This window comes from Phacochoerus africanus, chromosome 2 (genome assembly GCF_016906955.1).
Source record: "Phacochoerus africanus isolate WHEZ1 chromosome 2, ROS_Pafr_v1, whole genome shotgun sequence".
NCBI classification, from domain to species: Eukaryota; Metazoa; Chordata; class Mammalia; order Artiodactyla; family Suidae; genus Phacochoerus; species Phacochoerus africanus.
Window position 1 is genome coordinate 148103002 of NC_062545.1, and position 20157 is coordinate 148123158.

The 20157-nt window shown below is 52.2% G+C and overlaps 1 protein-coding gene across 4 annotated transcripts in view; it reads right to left on the reverse strand.

The window, feature by feature from the left end:
* Positions 1–20157, reverse strand: part of CTDP1 (CTD phosphatase subunit 1) — a 41935-nt gene that overhangs the window by 17977 nt on the left and 3801 nt on the right. For all 4 annotated transcript variants that reach the window (XM_047766904.1, XM_047766903.1, XM_047766902.1 and 1 more), the window contains exons 2-10: positions 16000–16083; positions 15031–15124; positions 12505–12633; positions 10830–10980; positions 8292–8382; positions 6123–6289; positions 4685–5623; positions 3292–3433; positions 2946–3149 (exon numbers count right to left, since the gene is read on the reverse strand). In XM_047766904.1, coding sequence (XP_047622860.1) covers positions 2946–3149; positions 3292–3433; positions 4685–5623; positions 6123–6289; positions 8292–8382; positions 10830–10980; positions 12505–12633; positions 15031–15124; positions 16000–16083 — 2001 coding nt within the window. The remainder of the gene's footprint in view (positions 1–2945; positions 3150–3291; positions 3434–4684; positions 5624–6122; positions 6290–8291; positions 8383–10829; positions 10981–12504; positions 12634–15030; positions 15125–15999; positions 16084–20157) is intronic.

Genomic DNA, 20157 nt, shown 5'->3' on the forward strand with positions numbered 1-20157 from the left:
TAACTAATGTTAATCTCAGACATCAGCATTAACTGAGAGCACGTGGGGCATAGACTGTCACACAACATACGTAAGGCTCTGGTTTGTGAGGAGTTTCACTAGACCTGACTGCTCTGCTTCTCTCCACTGTCTAGCCTGTGGTCCCTGAACCCTGGGATCTGCGCACTTGCTCCTAGTTGGCTGGGAACTTCCGAGCTGACTAGTCCCCACCCTGGGGTCCCGCTCGTCCCATGTCTCCCCTTTCCCAGCCCTCCCTTCCACAGCTGGCTTGAGTATTTTCTAGTTAAGTTTAGGTTTTGTCACTTTCAGTCTGGCATGTCCCCATGGCTGTTTTCAAAGGCTGTGATTCTCTGTCGAGAAGCTCTGCCTTTTCATCTGCTCTGCTGCCCTTTTGCTTTTTCAATGTGGCAGCCGCTGCGCTCTGAAGGCTCTGGGGGCCCTGGGCTCCTCCTGCCCAGCCTCCCTTCCAGGACCTGCTCCAGTGGCCTCCAACCCCAATCTTGTTCCAGCTTCTGTGCAGTTTCTGGCTGTCCTGTCCTCAGCAGGAGGGTTAACCCAATCAAAGCAGCACTATCACACCAGGACCAGAACCCCTGGACACAGGTTCTGACCTCAAGGCTGGCACTCTCCCTTGGGGGAGGTGCCCAGAGCCCATTAAGAGGAACTGAGCGCGTCTCCAGTAAATGCTGCAGGGTGCTGTGTGCTGTACCGTCCACCCACCTGAACACAGACAGGAGAAGAAAGACCATGGGCCTGTGCCACATCTACAAAGGCCCCTGCGGGCAGGTGGGTCCCCTGGGAGGTATGTCCTGCACACCACTGGGTTTACTTTCATACGGAGGAAGCTCAGAAATGAGGGTGATCTCAACACTTTAAAGAACGGGTCAGAGAAGAAGGAAGGCACGATGAGCACACACCTGGTGGTGACAAACGGAACACGCTGAACAGCCGCAGGTCTGCCCAAGCCAGGAGTCTAAGGACAGGCGACCAGGCTGGGTGGAGAAAACAAGCCGCCCCGAGACTCTTTGGGATGCAAATATAGAGCTGCAAACCAGGACAAGGTGGACGAGTTATTCTAAAATATGGCAACGTTTCTGTCCTGATGGTGGGGCCCACCAGGTGCTTCAGCTGGACCATCACTCGACCAGCAGTCCATTTAGCTGGTATTTGGGAAACAGAGAAAGCCCCCAAACACCTACTCTATGTTGAGAAAGGATCTGACAGTGAATACAGCAGCCGCACGTGTTTACACCGTAAACGTTTGCGCTAAAGACAAAGCCCAGCAATCCACATTTTCAAAAAAGGCTGCCGCCTCCAGCGTGGCTCAGTAAGAGCCCGGGCACAGGCTTCTGGCACAGGCACCTCCTCCTGCAGCCATGAGGGCATGTCGTCATCAGAACACTTTCCTACCTTACACTAAATATTTCCCAAAAGGGACAGAGGTGAAATTTCAAAAGCCCCGGAAGGAAAAAACAGTCAATTAAGGATATAAAAAGCTAAATGAAAAGCTAAGTGAAATCTGAAAGGCTGACCAACATATGAGAGGCGGCCACCCTCGCTGGCAGCCAAAGATGGACAGGGTGGACGTACGCCTGGGAGACAGACCTGTGCTGGAAGGAAGGGAGGAGCAGCTGGGTCCTCCTGCGTGGGACCCTGAAGCGCAACACATTTTTGGCAAAATAACTGACCTTGTTTATTAAAGTTAAAAACATACATGATCTGGAGTTCCTGTTATGGCTTAGTGGTTAACGAACCCGACTAGCATCCATGAGAATACGGGTTCGCTCCCTGGCCTCGCTCAGTGGGTTAAGGATCCGGCGTTGCCATGAGCTGTGGTGTAGGCTGGCAGTTGCGGCTCGGATTTGACCCCTATAGCCTGGGAACTTCCGTATGCCACAGGTGCAATACCCCCCAGTAAAAAGACATACATGACCTTTAAACCCAATAATCTCATTTCTAGAAACTAACTCCACAGGAGAACAAGCAGCAGCAGAGACCATAACGTGTCTCTTTAAATGATAAGTATCACGTTATTGGGAAAAAATGAACGCTTTATCAGCAATGGTGCTTTTAGTTACAAATAAAATATATCACCAATAGCTCAACTCAAACTGGCCTGAACCAGGGCATCTGTCTGTTCACATTTGGAGCCCAGCAGCAGGATCAATGGACACCCCGTGACCTTCGGGAGAGGCTCCTTGTCTGTGTCCACTCGCTCATGTCAACCCTGCAGTGTCATTGCCCACCCGTGGGGTACTCTAGGGGAGCCACACCAATCAGTGCAGGTCTGCCAGGAGCCAGGGCAGAAGGAACCCACTGCCACATGGGACGGCTACTGTGTGCGGCAGCTCTCAGGAAGGGCTGGGCTCCAGAAAGGTGGGGCCCAGTAGCAAGACTCATCAAGGCGCTTCAAAGCCCTGGCCACTCTTCAAAAAGAAAATGAAGTTTCAAACTCATCTAAATCTGCATCCTAATTGTTCAAAAAATGGTCTGTGAGGCCCTCCACCCCCAATCACCAATCGATGTGCAGGAAGGGAACTTGCACAGAGACCACTGGCCAAGGCCCTCAGGGTGGCACCAATCCAACCACCCTGGGTTTCTCTCTCCACATTCCTACTTACCAAATGCTACAGCCACCATGGCCCTCAGCCTGAGGTGAGTCAGGAGCAGGACAGGGAGGGCTGGGGCCACAGAGCAGGAAGGGAGAGGCAGAAGGGGCCCATCCAGCTTAAGGCCCGCACCCCTGGGCCTGACTGAAGGCGGGATGAGTGTGTGACTGTCCAGGCTGAACTAGTTCTGGGACCCAAGACAGGATGGAAGGAGGCGCAGGCAGGGCTGGCGTGCATGTGGGCGGGGAGTGTGCCCAGGCCTGTTGCACATGCACCTACCCTGGCACCTGCCGGCTAAGCCCCAGGAGGATGTCCTTGTGTGTAGGGTGCCTGTACCTGAAGGAGGAGAGCTCCGTGTGGACTGGCAGGGAGCCGGGAGGTCCGGGGCCCGCAGCACCCTTTCGGATGAGCTTGCCCGTGCTGGCGTCGTAGATGCGAACTTCGGGGCCGGGCGGGGCCCTGGGGTGCACAGGCGTTGGGTGGCACAGGGTGGTGGGAAGCACGCCCTGCCTGTCGGGAAAGGCTGCCAGGCAGTCCTCCCTGTGGGGACAAGTGGGTGTGAGGAGGGGCTGGAACCCATGGGGATGCCCCAGCCACCTTCCCACACCCCCAGACTGTGGGTTGGGCTGAGGGACCAGGCCTGGGAGTGGCAATCACAGGAAACGAGGCTGGTGGTGCTCACCGCTGCCCTCTGCCATGGTCGTCCCGCAGCGGGAACAGCTGCTCCTCCACCTTGTCCCACCGCTCCAGGCAGCTCCACAGCCAGTCAGGGTTGACCACATGCAGCTGTCCACACTCCTGGGCCTGACGCACCTTCTCTGTGCCTGCAATGAAACACCTGCTCAGCTTAGCGTTGCTGCTTGGGGGCGCAGCAGCAGGCGGGCTGGGGTCCTGGAGGGTGTCCCTCAGGGCACCATTCTGTGGGGCTGGTGAAGGGCCCAGCCCCTGGCATCATTTCTCTACATCAGTGTCCACTCTTGGGCCCCAAAGCCGGGTGCGTGGGTGTGGTGGAGAGGAGCTGAGACCATGACAACAGACCGAGCCTGGGCCCCAGTAGGTCTCCCCATGCAAAGCTAGGCACTTGGCACAGATACACCCCACAGACAAGCTGTGGCCCTACCCTCTTCTAAAGGATGTTTCCCAACCCCTCCCACCTGTCCTGTCTAAAAGCCCCAGCCACACCCTTGCCTCCTCTGCACCCTCGGCCAGCTGCGTGGAGACCCCCACTTCCGTGCGCCATACCCCTGATTCACTGCCACCTGCTCAGAAACCCACAAGATCCTCCGCGTGGGGCGGAGTCCAGGGAGGGCAGATGGGGCTTGGTGTCCCATGTGCACAAGGCCAGGTCTCAGAAAAGTGTCCATGCCGGTCAGAGGACCCCTGCCTGCCCAGCACAACCTCAGAGAGGACCGTGCTGGACCATGACCATGAGAGTAGAGGCCAGCCCAGTTGCCATGACTGTCCCAAGCATATGCCTGCGAGCAGTGACTTCAGGATGGGGCAGGGGAGAGGGTGGGAGATGGGGTGGGGGGGAAGAGGCACCCTTCCCTCCCAGTTAGGGTCGGCTGGTCAGTCTTTGACCACAGACAGCCTCCTCCACCCCCAACAGAAAGGCTTGTCTGGGCACACACATCACAGGCCCACCATAGGCCTGGGGGACAAGCTTCTCCGTGCAGGCGCGGGGGCAGAGGCAGTCTTTGGAAATGTTAAACTGCTTCATTGAAGGAAATGATAAGATTCTCTTTTTCTCATTCCCTTTATTTTTTTAAAAGCAACCAGGTGTAAGCATCCCTTCAGGATCTGCCCATCCCTGAGGGTGTCCCCTGGGCTGGAAGCAGCCTGAGGCCATGAGACACCCCCTCACCATGCTTCAGTCTCTTTCTGTCAGTCCAGGGGGTGGTAAGGTCCTAGGCGGCCTCCGAGCTCACTTCTCTAAGCCAGAGGCTGTGTCCCAGTGGCTATGTGACTGCCCACACTGCTCTGGCACAAACTGCAGCCCCACCTCCACCCCAAGCATGCGGCCCACGGAGGAAGCCTGTACAGCCGCGCAACAGCTCGCGGCGGGGTGGACTCACCTGCCCGTGCGGCAATCAGGTGGGTGGGTCTGTCGGGGTCGTCAGGGTCCAGCACGAGTTGGGTGAGGATCCTGGCTCCGAGTGCTGTGGCGTGGTAGTGTTCCCGCGTCTTCTCAATCGGGAAGTTTGTAGGGTGCAGCCCACTGAAGATGATGGCCACGTCTGCCAGCACCCTGCTCCGGAGCTCTGGGACAATCTTCCGGATGTCAGGGGCCTCCTGGGTTTCACCGCGGAGGAAGCGGTCGTACTTGGCGTAGTAGTCGGAGTGCACACGGGCAAGGATCTCCTCCAGGTGGACAAGGTGGTCGTCGTCATCAGCGTCTTCCTCCTCCCCCTCCTCCTCCTCCTCCGCACTCTGGTCCAGGGACTCGCCTGCTGTGACGCCAGACTGCTCGCTGTTCTGGGACTCGGTCTCTGCCTCCTTCCTGTCAGCACCGCCGCCCCCCAGCCCGCAGAGCCCGTCCCGTCCGCCCTCCTCCTGCACGTCCAACTGGACTCCGGGCACGGGCTCCCCACAGTGCTTCACCCCTAAAGGCCTCTCTATGGCTGAGCCAGTGTCCCGAGGCTTCCTCCGGGTCCTCTTATCCCCACTCTCCCCATCAGAGGCGCCGGGGGAGGGCTGGCCCTCAGAATCGCTGCTGCTGCTCCCGCTGTCACCCTGCACATCCAGGTCTAGGTCAGGGCCTGCTGGACCCCGCCCGGGCCTCTTCTCCGGCAGTGTCCGCCCCCGCTGCTGGGCACATGCTGAGGACCCCCGGCCGGTGGGCCGAGAGCCCCTCTCCTCCTCCTGCCCGGACCAGGGCCAGGCCCCCCGTGGGGCAGTGCCCCCGTTGAGCTCCCTCGCCGACTTTCCGAGGCCATTGCTCTGCTCGACCCCAGATGCCTGCCTGCCTTCCTCAGGGTCCTTGACGGATGCAGGCTGTTCTGTGACATCGGCACCTTTAGAAAAAGGATTTACTACACATGTGTACACAAGAAAAGATTACCCTTACTTACTAGTTAACAGGACCCTTCCTGATGAAGTAAACAGACCACCTCCCATGGCTGCCGCCACTGCCACTATATATACTCTGCACAGGGCAGCAATACCCACTGTGAGACCAGAGCCAGGACTTTAAGTCTGCAGGCCTTATCCAGGCCCAGCAAATGCAGGACACTCTTAGTCCCTGGGCTGGGATCATCTAGGCACAATGGCATATGTGCGGGACCTTTTTAGTCCCTAGGCTCTGGGTGGCTGCTCAAGCCAGGAGGTCTAGCTCTGTCCCGAGGCTGCCCTTAGGTCTCACCCCTCCTGCCTTCACCTCTAGTTCTACTTCAGCGACTGCAGCAGCAAGCGCATGGCTCGAAACTTCACAATGAATCTTGAATTTACAGCAGCCACAACAGAGACAAGAGACAGAAGCCAATGTTTTATCTGCTGGCCGGGGAGGCCACCTACCTCTCTTTCTCGCTTGAGGTTCCCGGGGCCCAGATGGAGCATTGATGTCGCCTATGCCCTGGAAATACACGTATTTCTTCACAGTTATCAGGTTGGGGGCAAACTTCCAGACATCTTCTCGGTCATCGATAATGCAAACCATTGAGTCTCCACAAGGGAACAGATTTCTGGAAGTAAAAGCATTATCAGAACTACTAGTACAATGGACAAAAAATCATCATCAATCAGAAGTCAAGATCATCTTTTATCTGTAATCAGTAGATAGCAGGTTAAGCAGACAGAGGTGCAGGCTGCACTGAAGGGCTTTTGTTTAGCTCCCACACAAACTCTGTTTCCAGAAGTAACACTGAGACAGTTACGCTTCTTTCCACCGTGTGACACCCCTCAAAGAGCAGGAATCAGTACACTTTCTTTAAAGGGCCAGTGAGTGGAGTTTCTGTTGGGTTTGGCGGTGTCTCTGCAGCAGCGGGATATAGGTTCGATCCTGGGCCAGGCACAGTGGGTTAAAGGATCTAGTGTTGCCACAGCTGTGGCACAGGTTGCAACTGCAGCTCGGATCTGATCCCTGGCCTGGGAACTCCATGGGGCAGCCAAAAGGAAGGAAGGAAAGGAGGAAACCCTGGCCTGGGAACTCCATGGGGCAGCCAAAAGGAAGGAAGGAAGGAAGGAAAGGAGGGAGGGGGGAAGGGAGGGAGGGAGGGAGAGAGAAAGAAAAAATGGCCAGAGATTGAGGATTTTCGTGTTTAGGGGCCACAGAGAGCCCTCGTCCAGAGAAGCTGGCTACACCCAGTGGGCCTGGCTATGTCCCAACAACTTTATTTACAAGCACACAGCTGAGAACATTCAGTTACAGGCACAAAGGCAAGACCTTACTCAGATCTTAGCTGTCTGAAATAAACCACCATTTCGTACCTGAGTCAAGTCCAAAATCGGTCTATTATTTCCAAAAGCTATTAGGAGGTATGGGGTGAGCAGAAACGCTAATGAGGGTCCAAAAAGCCACCTAACAGATGCAGGTGAGCTCCGTGGTCTTTCAGGTTGATTTCTGCCTACAATCCTGAGGTTCCGACAGGCAGGTATGAAGATTCAAAATGCAGAAGGATGGGTGCTTCTTGCCTGGCTCCCTGAATCTAGAATCAAACCTGGGAGAAACGCCCGCTGTCCTTCGGGGTCTCAAACTGCTGAAAGAGGCTACAACTAAGTGTTCATGGGTCCAAAACTACTATCACTTTGTATGAGTCTGTTTCCCAAAGGTGACCCCCTAAGAGGCAGCTACAATGATTTCACAGCTGCCTGCCCCATCTGCACCAGCCCAGTGCCCACAACCTCACCACGCTCATCCGGGGTGGCTTTCCCCCTGAACAAGTTGTCACACTGCCTCTCCACTTCTCACCCTTGCCAATCTGCTCTCGGAAACAGGAGGGGCCTGTTTCTGCAACAAGTCCTTGCAGGGTCCTATTTTCCCTGCAGGTGTGCATAGCTCTCAGTCTCGTGGACACCCTACATCTAAAACATGAGATAGAAGCTGAGGGTGGCCAAAAGGCCACTGAGGCCACAGCTGCTGCCATCCAAGTCTTGTTAGGAATCAACACTCATGAGAAAAGTTATATCTGATTTAGGGTCACAATGAGGGGAGCCTACCTTTTTGGGTAGAAATGGGGAAATTTCTTATACAGAGTGAGCAAGAAATTCCCAAGAACATAATACAGCCTCCCAACAAGAGGGAGCACCCTGCTGGAAAGCACAGGATGGGATAGCACAGGCAGATAGAGAGAAGTGGGAACAGGCAGTGCAGGAGCAGATCGTATCATGACTTAGGAGTTTATAACTTACTGCAGATATAACGGCACGCAAGGTCCCACAAAAGTATAACCCCTGAGATGCTGACACCAAGGCCAAAATCCTCTATCAACTCCTGACTCAGCAAAAATGCTCGCCCCGCCCCCTGTGGAGGCTCTGGGGGCTCCTCTGCCCAGTCGGCTGCTCCACCCGTCCCATTCCAGTTCACAGCCCCTCCCCCACATCCTTGCTGTCCTGGGCTCCAGTCGGAGTCCCGCAGGAGCCACCAAGGTCTGGATGCTCAGGGAGAGGCAGGGGAAGGGGGCCGGTCATGGGAGTCCAGACCCGCAGGCCTGAGGCTCAGCGCAGCCTGCACAGCCAGGGACATACCTGAGGTTCCCTGTTTTGGAAAAGGGGTCAATACATTCATCCCTCGATAAAATTCTATGAGAAAAGAGCTTCTTCTCAGGATCTAAAAAGCCTGTGAAAAGGAAAGAGGATAAGGTCAGATGTCTAAGACGCACTGGCATCTGGCCCCATGTGCAGCAAAGCTGTGACACTGTCCAGGGCAGAGTGCTTCCTCTTGGGTGAGGACACTGACTCTTGACCCTGGGTGAGACTGCCCACCCAGGAACCAGCAATCTGCGAGGAGAGAGGGGGAGGAACAAGGCTCAGGTTCCCTCGGCAGCTCAGCGCCCTCACCATGTCCACCCACCATCAGAGAGGGGCCCGCGCTGGGGTCTGCACCTTGGGTGGGCACCCTGGGTCTTCGTCACTCGTAAAGCGGAGGGGAGGGGAGGGCAGAGTGTCTGGGCACCACTTTCAGCTCACCCCAACAGTATAACCTGTGTTTTCTGGAGGCTGCTCACACACAGGGCAGCAGCTTCATAATGTCACGTGAGCCCTCTCCCACCAGAGTCCCCGTCCCCTTCCCACTGGCTTCCATCCAGCACTGCGCCCTCCTGGAGCTCGCCTTGCCTGTGACAGGACCTCTGAAACCACAATCTATGCACCATCCCATCATGTTCTGCTCCAGACTAATGCAGACATCCCACAGTACACAGTTTGATAAGCCTGCACACTTCTACGCAGTGCCGCATGCCTTACCCTTGGGCCCAGGTGGCCTTCCTGAGGACCCTCTGCAATGAGGAGGCATCGCCACCCCTGGAGCTCAGAGCCTCCCCATCGCCAAGTTGTTACAATCTCATCAACAGAAAACACTCATCCGTAGAAGAAACAATATACTATTTTTTTTAAAACCATACAAAGAACATAATTTCTATAGAAACCCTAAAATCTCTCAGTGGCTAAACTTAAAACTAATTAGTAGGGTTATCAGTCTTTACATTAAACAAAAGCATGTGAAGCTTTTATCAGTTCAACCCCAATGAAAATGTTTCTCCCTTAATTATACTGAAAATACATATTCTGTGAAAACAGTAAATTTTTATAATTAGAAGGTGAAAGAAGAAGTTATGGAAGCCGTCATCGTTAGGAACCACTGTTAGGTGCTGGAATGAACACCTGGCCTCTACTGGCACCTGCCAATGATCAGACTGACACAGATGATCAGTTGGCTCCTTCCAGCAACAAATGCCACGACTGTGTGTGGATACTGGGCTCAAAGCCACGGGCTCTCAGAGGCCTCAGGCCATGGGGCAGCCATCCTACGGGCCCTAAACTTGCTCTTGGTCCTGGTGAGCGAAGCCTCATTGGTCTCAGTGCCCTGCTGGCTAAGATGATACCCCCGAGGGCTTCTGCACCCACTTTTCAAGGGACAGTGACTGCAGTTTCCAAGGGATGCCCCTGTCTGGACTTGCTGGATGTGGGAATTCTGCAGCACACAGCAGAGCCTCGGCCAGCCTGCTCCCGAGAACCTCAAGATACAGCTTAACCCACGGGACTTCTTAACCCACGGGGACACCTCCCCAGGGACCTGAGTCCTGCCAACTGACCACTGGAGAAGGGCACCTGAAGGGCTCCACACACTATTCCCACGCTGGGCACTGCAGTGTGAGTTCTACAAAGGAGCTGGCCAGTCTCCAAAGCCTGTCTCCCGGGTGGCCGCAGAGCAGCCATTAATTGCAGGCAAACAGGCTGGGTTTTACTGATAAAGTGGATTACCTTTAACACGCCGCTTCCATGTTTGTGATGAACATTTCCTACAAAGGCACTAAACCTTCAAGAGGGATTCAAAATCTATTTCCCCGTCAACAAAAGACTGAGGCTGATCTGCCAAAATAATTGAATTTAAAAGTATGGAACCTTGTAGTAACTAACCCTAAGGAGCTGTGACTACGTCAGAGTGCAGGTACCAGTGTCCACAGCTGGGTCCTGGCGGGCGGGAGCCCAGCTGTGCCTGTGCAGGGTGAAGCAGGTGTCCTACAGTCCCTCCCCAGCCAGAGGGGAGGCCAGTGAGTCCTGTGCACAAGCATGAGCATGGCCAGCCCAGAACCACAAAGCCCAGCCCAGGACAGCAGGCCCAGGCTGACGCAGCGCGCTGTTCCCCTCCAGGTAAGAGAGCTCCATCTGTGCTGCAAGTGCTTCCCGCAGACAAACACCAGCAACGTGATCCTAGCTATTTTCAAACCAATGAATGGTTTTCTAAAGGACACTTATAAAGAAAGTTTCTACTTTCCCGTCTATCTGTGGTACTGACCAACTTCCAAACCGGCCTGCAGTGTGCAGCTAATGGGAGGGGCAGCAGCTTGTCCCGTGGGCCCAGCAGAGTGGGGATTTCCCCTCAGCAGACATGAGCTGCAGCACGTTCATCTACCGTGCCCAGCCGCCCCTAACCGCCAGCTGGAAGATGAAACTGCATCCAGACAGGCTTTCCTTCACCTTCACGCAAACACCACTGGAAACCAGGAGCAAGCAAGCCCTCTGAGCAGGTGCTCACTTGTGATCGTGTCTCCACAGGGTACCCACCTGCGATCGTGTGTGCGTACAGTCGGCTGCCAAAAGTAAAGACATGCAGCTCGTACAGCTGGGCGATTTTCTCCAGGAACTCCTTGCAGTGAGGGCGCAGGCGGGTGTGCAGCATCGGTTCACCCCGGCCCAGCTGGAAGTGAAATATGCCCTGCAGAGGACAGCTGGTTAGGACAGGGCCCCAAGAGCCTAGAGGCCAGCCTGCGGCCATGGATGGGGTCAACATACAGCCAAGGACACTCGCTTCCCACAAATGCTTTCCTTTCCCACCTTCTGTGAGGGGGACTTGGCCTTCTCTGCTGTGGCAGCCATGTAATCACCTACAGTGCTACCTGGGACGAGCACAGCAACCACCCAGAGCCACCAGGGAACCACCGGCCTGTGGTCACTGTGTGACTGTGCTAACTGGCGCCTCAGCTGCCTGAGGACCAGGAGCCTTGGGCCTCATTAACTGACAAAGCCAGCGCCCCCAGTGAGTGACCCACCGCCTCAGCAGTCTCCAGGGACCCACTGACAGCATCTTTAAGAAGCAGTGATGGAAGCAAACCACAGCCCCAGCAATGGTCTAGCCCATGGACAGTTTTAGATGCAGCTTCACTAACACAGTGCAAAGCTGAAGATTGTGACCTCAGCCATCTTCAGGGGACATGCAAAATCAGTAATACTGGTCTGCTCACACATGATAAGCATGCAAATATGTCTACTCTCTTAAGGAAGTTCTGGATCCCTTAAATTCTGCTCATCATTAAATTTCTCAGTAATAATAACTAAAAATGGAAAGTAAACGACCTGAGACCCAGTTAATTTTTTACTGATCTTAAATTCATCACACCCATCATGATGGGGCTGTCCTGTTAAAACGTTTGGGAGCATACATTGTATGAACAACCTTGATCATACCCAACACTTAAAAAGTCCAAAAGCTGTAATAGAAACATTTTTAAAAACTGAAGTTTGGGTCTCTGAGGTGAAGGAAGGACTAAATGTAGCTTTCTAGAGTCACCAGCAGGTGTTTGGCAGGTTTGGGGGCCACTGCAAGTGGGTGGCCAGGAGTCATGGACACCAGACAGGGGTCAGCAGAGGAGCCTGACCAGAGTGTGTATGTGTGTCGGGGGGCAGACAGTGAAGCCCCAGAAGTAGCTGAGTGGCCCTGAGGACACCTTCTAGGACACAAGAGCCAGAAGAGGCATGTTAAAACTCGTTCCAAGTGTTCAATGAAATGATTTAAAACACCCAACATCAAAGGCAGCCAGGCCCTGGGCAGCTGCGGTGGTGGTAGTGGTCTCGGTGGCACACTCGTGCTCTGGCTGAGTGAGCACCGCAGCTGTGACACACAAGACCGCCTGGTAGCGCATGCAAACAGCTGGTGGTGCACGTCCTCCAAGTGTGAAAGCTCCCTCCACCTATAGAGATAACTCATGTCACCAAACACACCGTTTCTTGGGGGACAGGGCTGGACTCCAGCCACTCACTGGTCACTCCCTGTCCCCCACACCCGGAGCGTCAACTCTGGGGGCAGAGTGACCACTGCAGGAGGACACATGTCCCTACCACCTATTCACTGCCTAAAGCCTAGGCAACCAGGTGCTTTCAGATGAGTGTGACAGATCTCTGCTGACGTGTGCTGTTCACTGAGCTGGCCCAGCCAAACCTCCCCTGCCCAGGAGCTGCTCACTTTGTTGGACATCTGCTGGCAGTGCTGCTCCGTCGTGTGGATCAAGGTCTGGTCCAAGTCGACCATGAGCACCAGTTTGCGGTTACGATGCAGTCGCTGCTGATCTTCCCGTCCCAGCTTTTCAGCCTGCTACAGGTGCAAAGAGAAAAGAAATGACAAAGTAAGCACATCTGGATCCAAAGTAAAATTCAGCCTTAACGAGGAACCGGAAAGGAAGCTGGGTGCTGCCTTCCACGCCCAACACCACTCTGCCCAGGGCCACGCCCCAGCTGCCTAGAGTGGCTGTTCCGTCCAAACTGCTTTAAGCCAGCCTGATTTGTGAGTGCCTTTTTTTTTTTTTTGGCTTTTTTGTTGTTGTTGTTGTTGTTGCTAGTTCTTGGGCAGTTCCCACGGCATATGGAGGTTCCCAGGCTAGGGGTTGAATCAGAGCTGTAGCCACCAGCCTACGCCAGAGCCACAGCAACGCGGGATCTGAGCTGCGTCTGCAACCTACACCATAGCTCACGGCAACGCCGGATCGTTAACCCACTGAGCAAGGGCAGGGACTGAACCCGCAACCTCATGGTTCCTAGTCAGATTCGTTAACCACTGCGCCACGACGGTAACTCCTTTTTTTTTTTTTTTTTAAGGCTGCATCATAGCATACGCAGGTTCCCAAGCTAGTCAACTCTGAGCTGTAGCCTCCGGCCTACGCCATGGAAACAGCAACACCAGATTTGAGCCTCGGCTGCAACCTACGCCACAGCTCAGGGCAACACTGGATCCTTCACCCACCGAGCGAGACCAGGGATTGAACCTGCATCCTCATGGACGCTAGTCAGATTCATTTCTGCTAAGCCATGACAGGAACTCCCTGTGAATGCTTTTTTATTTTTTAATTTTTTCTTTTCATGGTCGCACCCACAGCATATGGACGTTCCTGGGCTAGAGGCTGAATCGGAGCTGCAGCTGCAGGTCTACACCTCAGCCAAGCAACACCAGATCTGAGCCGCATCTGCAATCTATGCTGCAACTTTGGGAACACCGGATCCTTAACCCAATGAGAGGCTAGGGATTGAACCCACATCTTCATGGATACTAGTTGGGTTCTTAACCCATTGAGTCACAATGGGAACTCGTGATGTGAATTTTTAATTAAATGTATAGACCAGTGAAAGGGGGATGAGAAGAAACTGCCTGTGTCTACACAGATTCAGTTGAAGGCTCTGGAGCCACTCAGGGCCAGTGAGCTGCAGATCTAGGATAGCACAGGGAGCCGAGCTGTGGGACAACGCCACCTTAGGCTTCTGCCATGTTACCCTGGGGAGAGAGATGCAGGCGGGTCCACAGCTGGCAAAGCACAGATATCCCCACATCTGCCACTGTGGGACGCTGTTCTGGAAAGGAGCCCTGGTCCTACCATCAGCCAAGGGGACATGAGTGATGGTGAGAGTTGCCTTAGAGCTGCGTCATTTTACCACTTCTCATGGTAACTGATATGCACTGACTCCTGTTAACCCAACAAGTGGTCCTAACTGGGTCAGACAGGACTTGCAGTCTGTTTCTGAATGGGTTATGATCTCAGCAAGAACAATGAGTGACACCTTCTTCTTGTTTTATCCCCAAACTTCCTTGTTTTGTTTTAAACACACATTTATTTGCCTTTGTTTAAATTTCAGTAATTTGGGAAACCAGAATCATGTATCTGGCATTTTGTCTTTCCTGTGAAAAATGAAGTAGCTATCTATCATTTAAAAGCACAAATCTAGGAGTTCCTATCATGGCTCAGTGGTTAACAAATCCGACTAGGAACTATGAGGTTATGGGTTGGATCCCCGGCCTTGCTCAGTGGGTTAAGGATGTGACATTGCTGCAAGCTGTGGTGTAGGTTGTAGGCCTGGCTTGGATCCCGTGTTGCTGTGGCTCTGGCACAGGCTGGTGGCTACAGCTCCAATTAGACCCCTAGCCTGGGAATCTCCATATGCCACAGGAGCGGCCCAAGAAATGGCAAAAAGACAAAAAAAAAAAAAAGCACAATGAAGAATATTTTTACCTACCTACTTACAAAAATGTACAGCTCTGAGACTGCCCTGCAGTGAGGACAAGAGCCCCGTTTGTCCAGAGTGCTGCACCTCGTGCTCTGTCCTGGAGATGAGCACTCACTAGACCCTGGCCAGACAGCAGGCTGCCTCTGACCAACACTGCTGGGTGACTCTGGGATGGCTAAGAAGAAGCCTCTTCTCTTCCTGGACACCTGCACACACGCCCTGGGGCTTCAGAGGAGCTCCCAACAGCTCCCACTGCAGCACCTGGGAGAGCTCCCAGCCCCTGGTGCTGGGGCCTGGGTGCCTCTGCAGTGAGATGGCTTAGGAAAGAAAGAGCAAGAAGGGCAGCCCTCACCCTGCAGGCAGGCAGCATACGCCATAGCGAGCACCGTGCACTGTGCTCATCCAGGACCAGCGCTGAAGGCAGGCCTGGATTTCCTCTGACCACCCTCCTCAGGGAAGACAGGCTCGCGGACACACTCACGGCTCTCAGTGCACTTACCTCGGAGCTCACCATCAGCTCTGGGACGCTGTGCACCATCGACACAGTGGCTGTGGACAGCGGCACCTGCTGCTTCCCATTCTTGCTCTGCAACCTGCAGAAGGAGAAGAACACTACTGAGCAAGGTTCCAGAGGGTTTCAATGATACTTTGGGTGTTATTCATGGAAAGCTTAGTGCAGAATTTTTTTCTGTGGACAGCTGCTGAAATGTCCTCCATTGAAAACAAACAGGAAAACTGGTGAAAAAATTTAAGCAATAGGCACACTCATAATCACAATTCTCTTTGAAAACAGTATGATGGTCACCATGACATGTAGAGGCTCACAAACAAGCAAGTAAAGGAGTTCCCATCATGGCGCAGCAGAAACAAATCCAACTAGGAACCATGAGGTTGCGGGTTTGATCCCTGGCCTCGCTCAGTGGGTTAAGGATCCGGCATTGCCATGAGCTGTGGTGTAGGTGCAGACGCAGCTCGGATCTGGCATTGCTGTGGCTGTGGTGTAGGCCAGAGGCTACAGCTCTGATTAGACCCCTAGCCTGGGAATCGCCAAATGCCACAGGAGTGGCCCTAAAAAGACAAAACAAAACAAAAAACCAAGCAAGTAAAGAGCAGCCCACACTGCTCCACACGGACAAACGAAGAAACCACTCGAAACAGTGGTAAAGCAGCCCTGGTCTCAAGCTGAGGGCCTGGGGTGGTGAAGACCAGGCTACCTTCAGGGATGGCGGGTCCCAGCAGGAGGGGCCCCAAGGTCTGCTCAGATGGGACAAGGAAGCAAATCTCAGCCACTAGGCATTTCCTACCACACCTGCGAGCAGGAGACAACTCAAGTTGGTTCCAGAACTCAAAGAAATAAAACCAGAAAAGAGTACCCCCCAGGGAAGTTGATGGATTTTTGCTGCGTGTCAGCAGGTAAATGGAGGGGTCCTCATCCCACCCCGTGCCCCCTGCAGCCACCAGCACTTACTGGGTTAGGTCCTGGCCACACTCAGCACACAAGCCCTTCATGACCACCGGGTGGCTGCATCCTTCCAGCCGCACCAGAACCGCTCTGGAAAAGAGATGGGAACAGCCACAGTCAGAACTCAAATCTCCTGGTTTAGCACACTGTTCTAGAAAGAGCATCTGCAGGGCATGAAGACACCGAGACTGTGGCCCTGATTCTCCCGGTGACGCTGGCGGAACTTGAGGGAGGTCACGTCACCCTCCTGGGTTCCCTGCTCTGGCCACAAAACGAAGGGCTGGTTCATCTCTGGGTGCCTCTCACATAAAACAAAACAAAGGACATACAGAACAACTGGGCAAACCCAGGCCATCCTGTCAGGAGAGGAGACTTGAGGACAACGTGAAAATTATCAACATACATTACATACTTGCATGCGGTTGTCCTATGTTTCTGACAAATAACTTTCAAAAATGGAAACCATGAATAGAGTAAGGAACAACTTGGTATAATGCCAACAAATAATAAAGGACTGTTATCGCCCATGTATTAGTCCCCGTCTAGAGGAAAGCTAGGATTAATCTAAGTTTTTCTGATTGAACTATTGCCATGTTCCTAGTTTTCCTAAGAACAGAAATGACTATTTTCTTGGTACTTTCACATCCAACTCTGGCTGCCAGGCAGCAGTCTCTGCAGGTGGGCTTTAGGTCCAGGTTATGCTCTCCCATGAGCATGGTACAGGCCACTCGAGCACCGGAGACTCAAGGGTTCCCGGGCCTGGGAGGGTGACCTGGGGGCTGGCCTCCACTCTCAGTGCTCCTCCCGAGGGCACAGCTGATGGGGTAAAACTTCCGGGGTAAAGCATCTCAGAAACATCCAGCCCATGTTAAGAGGAGGAGACACAGACCTGACAGTTGTCCTTCCAGATCCGCTAGGGATGGGTTCCAGAACCCTGCAGGTACCAGAAGCTGAGGATGCCCAAGTCCCTTAAATACAATGGCCTAGTGTCTGCATTATAACCCACACACACCTTCCTGGACACATTAAGTCATCTCTAGGTTACTTATGATACCTAATACGATGTGAATACCATGTAAATACCTGCTAGTATACAACAAATTGAAGTTTTGCTTTTCAAAACTTTCTGAAAATTTTCACCCCAGATGCTTCAAAGTTTGGCTGGATCCACAGATGCAGAACCTGAGAATATGGAGGGTCGATTGCATCTTGTGTCAATTATAAGATCATTCAGAGCTGCCTTCCAGGATCAGAGCTGAGCACAACACTACGTATCCCAGCTGACTCCTGCATCTCTGCACGGGAGACAAACATCCCCCAAAGAGATAGAATGGCCAAGAGAAAGGAAAGGGATCAGAAAGAAGCACAACAGCGACATCATATTCGGCACCAGATGTTTTCTTCGTCAGTTCTGCAGACACCGCTGCCGACAGGGGCAGAAGGCTACAGGGTAGCTCATGTTCACACTCATCCACCACACCTTCAAGGGACTGCCATGCTGCGAACTCTAGAAACACCATTTCTACCAAAGAGGCAGGCCCCAGAATGCCAGGCCAGTCATGAATTAACTTTCCAGGTTTGCCCATGAATAAAATCATGACATGCAATTCCTAAACAAGTTTTTCCCCCCAGAATACAGAAGCGTCAAAGTCTCCTGAATTTTGTGTACTCATCAGCTTTCAGGTCTGCTGACAGCAAGGGCGGAGGGCACAGGGTGTACAGAAAGAGTAAACGTTAGGGAGGTTAGGGAGCTGGGCGGCTCTTCAGGCAGTAGGCCTGGGCGGGGCGGACTGCCTCTCTCTGTAGGAGCCAAGGGGCTCTTCTAAGCTCGGAGCATCTGAGTACTGAAGTGTGTTAGGGGAAAACAGAGACTCTCGTGCACCCAGACGGTGACTTCTAAATGTCATTCTCCACTAAAAGCAAGCAGGATTTCTTGGGGGAAATGGCTGATTCCAGGTCTGGGGAGGGGAGAAGAAAAGCCATCTGTACCAGAAAATAGGACCACGCTCTAAGATAAGGGCACCTTGAAAGGCACCAGCTGGCAAATCTAGGATAATTGCAGCATCAGGACAAAAAACAGTAATGCAATACAATCCACAAGATCCAAGAAAGTAAGACCTTCTGAGTCTACACGAAATTAGTTTTCTTACAGCAAAAAGCTAACCAAGAAATGGGGACGGAATGATGGACAGGAAAACATCACCACTGTACAGTTCTAATAAAAACAGCCAACTAGGACCATCATCCAATGCAAAAAGTGCTGGGCCATGCTCCCTGAGCTTTAAGATGTTTACAAGAAACAAAGTCTCTCTCATGTGATACTTAATTACCAAAGGAGAAGAAGGAAGGTCTCACCACAGACACCTCCCTAACCGAATGACTGACACAGAACCAACCGGCTGCTTGGGAAACAGGGCTGGTCTCAAAATCTCCCCACCAAGGAGAAGAAAGAGGAGGGAAAGACAGAGGGACTGTTCCAGGTCACAGGAGACCCAGAGCTGACAGCTGAACATACCAGGGTTTCCTTTGCTACAAAGGACATTATGGGCCCATCGGGGAGATCTGCAGGGAAGAAACAGCCCATGCCAACATCATTCCTGATTCTGATGACTGTACATAGGTAAGAGAATATCTTTATTTTTTAGAAAATCCAAGTATTTAGGGATAAAGTTCTAGCATGCTACAACTTACTCAACTTTACAGAAAAAACAAGGTGTGAAAGAGGAACGAAGGATGAAGCAGATAAGGTAAAGTGTCACCATTTGGCAAATCTGGGTGAAGCTTATACAAGACTTCTTGGTACTATTCTTGTAACTCTTCTCTATGTCTGAAAAAATTATGTGCAAAAAGCCAAAAAGAGAACTTAGTTTGTAAGTTCTACAGGGATGGGTGAGTGGAGTGCCTGTGACTGGGAGCACAGCTGGGCTACCAGTGGCATATCCCACTGTCATCCAAGCTGGGAGCAGGGCTAGAAGTCACTTAGAGCCAGAACACAGCCACTTGCAAGAACCTCGGCCAGCTCTGGCCTAGTTACTGAATCTTTGGCTGTAAGAGACAAAGTCTAAAGATGGAACTAAAATAAAAATGGACTATCCATTTGCGGTGCCATCACAAATCTACAGTTGCTACTGAGATTTTACAAAGACGGTCTTTACAAAACTCCCTTAAAACTGTACACGGTGTGTCCTAGAGTGACTTACTTGCTGAAACTGTCTTTTCCTAATATATTTCAGAGGCGGGTAGAACCCTGCACATTCGGGCTCCCCACCCTAAGTAAACAGGCTTGAGGGGCTCCCCTCCCCAATCTGCCTCCCCTCTCTCTGAATTTCAACAGTATTTCCAGCCACACTCTGGAGGGATGCAAATCCTTCAAAACAACATGTCAGCCAGAAGTGCTACATCCTTAAAAAGCAGTTAACCACCCACCCCGGCTCCACCCCCCACATACTCAGATGAAAAGCAATGCGGGGCGAAAACACATGTCAGCTACTGGCAAGGTGGACTCAACTCCATCACCCCACCTCCCAGGCAGCACAGGAAATGCATCAAGAGAGCATGGAACCAACAGCCACCACAATTCCAAGCGCAGGAAAATCATGAACATCTTTTAAAAGCTACTTCAAAATACAAACATCAAGCAGGTTAAAATTTAGTTCAAGGTCTTCCTGAAGTTCTAAAGAATTTTGTAAATATAAAATGCCAAATAAGTAATATTTAAAATCTATTTATAACGTTTAGGGAGTATATCTATCTTTTAAAACATGATGCAAATACTATAAAATTGATCTGTTTTGTTTTCTCTAGATTCTCACTGCCATATATAGGTCTTTTATATAAAGGCCTTTTCCTGAGACAGATTGACATGGTACACATCACTTGTTATTAACTGAAGATTCATTCAATCCCTGTAACCAGATGTTTGATAGCACAGACTCCATTTTAAAATTAACTTCAAAGAAAACATGAAAATGGAGATAAATCTAATTTAAAGAACACTACAATTTCTTAAAAGCCACCTATCATGTTTTAGGAAGACATGCTTCAAAGCCCATTTGGTTCAAAGGCGTATATTTAAAAGATCTGACAAGATGACAAAAAATCAGAAGTGTAGCAAAAATAAATCACATGTGTACACAGAACCAGGAAATGAAAAGGCCAATGGTT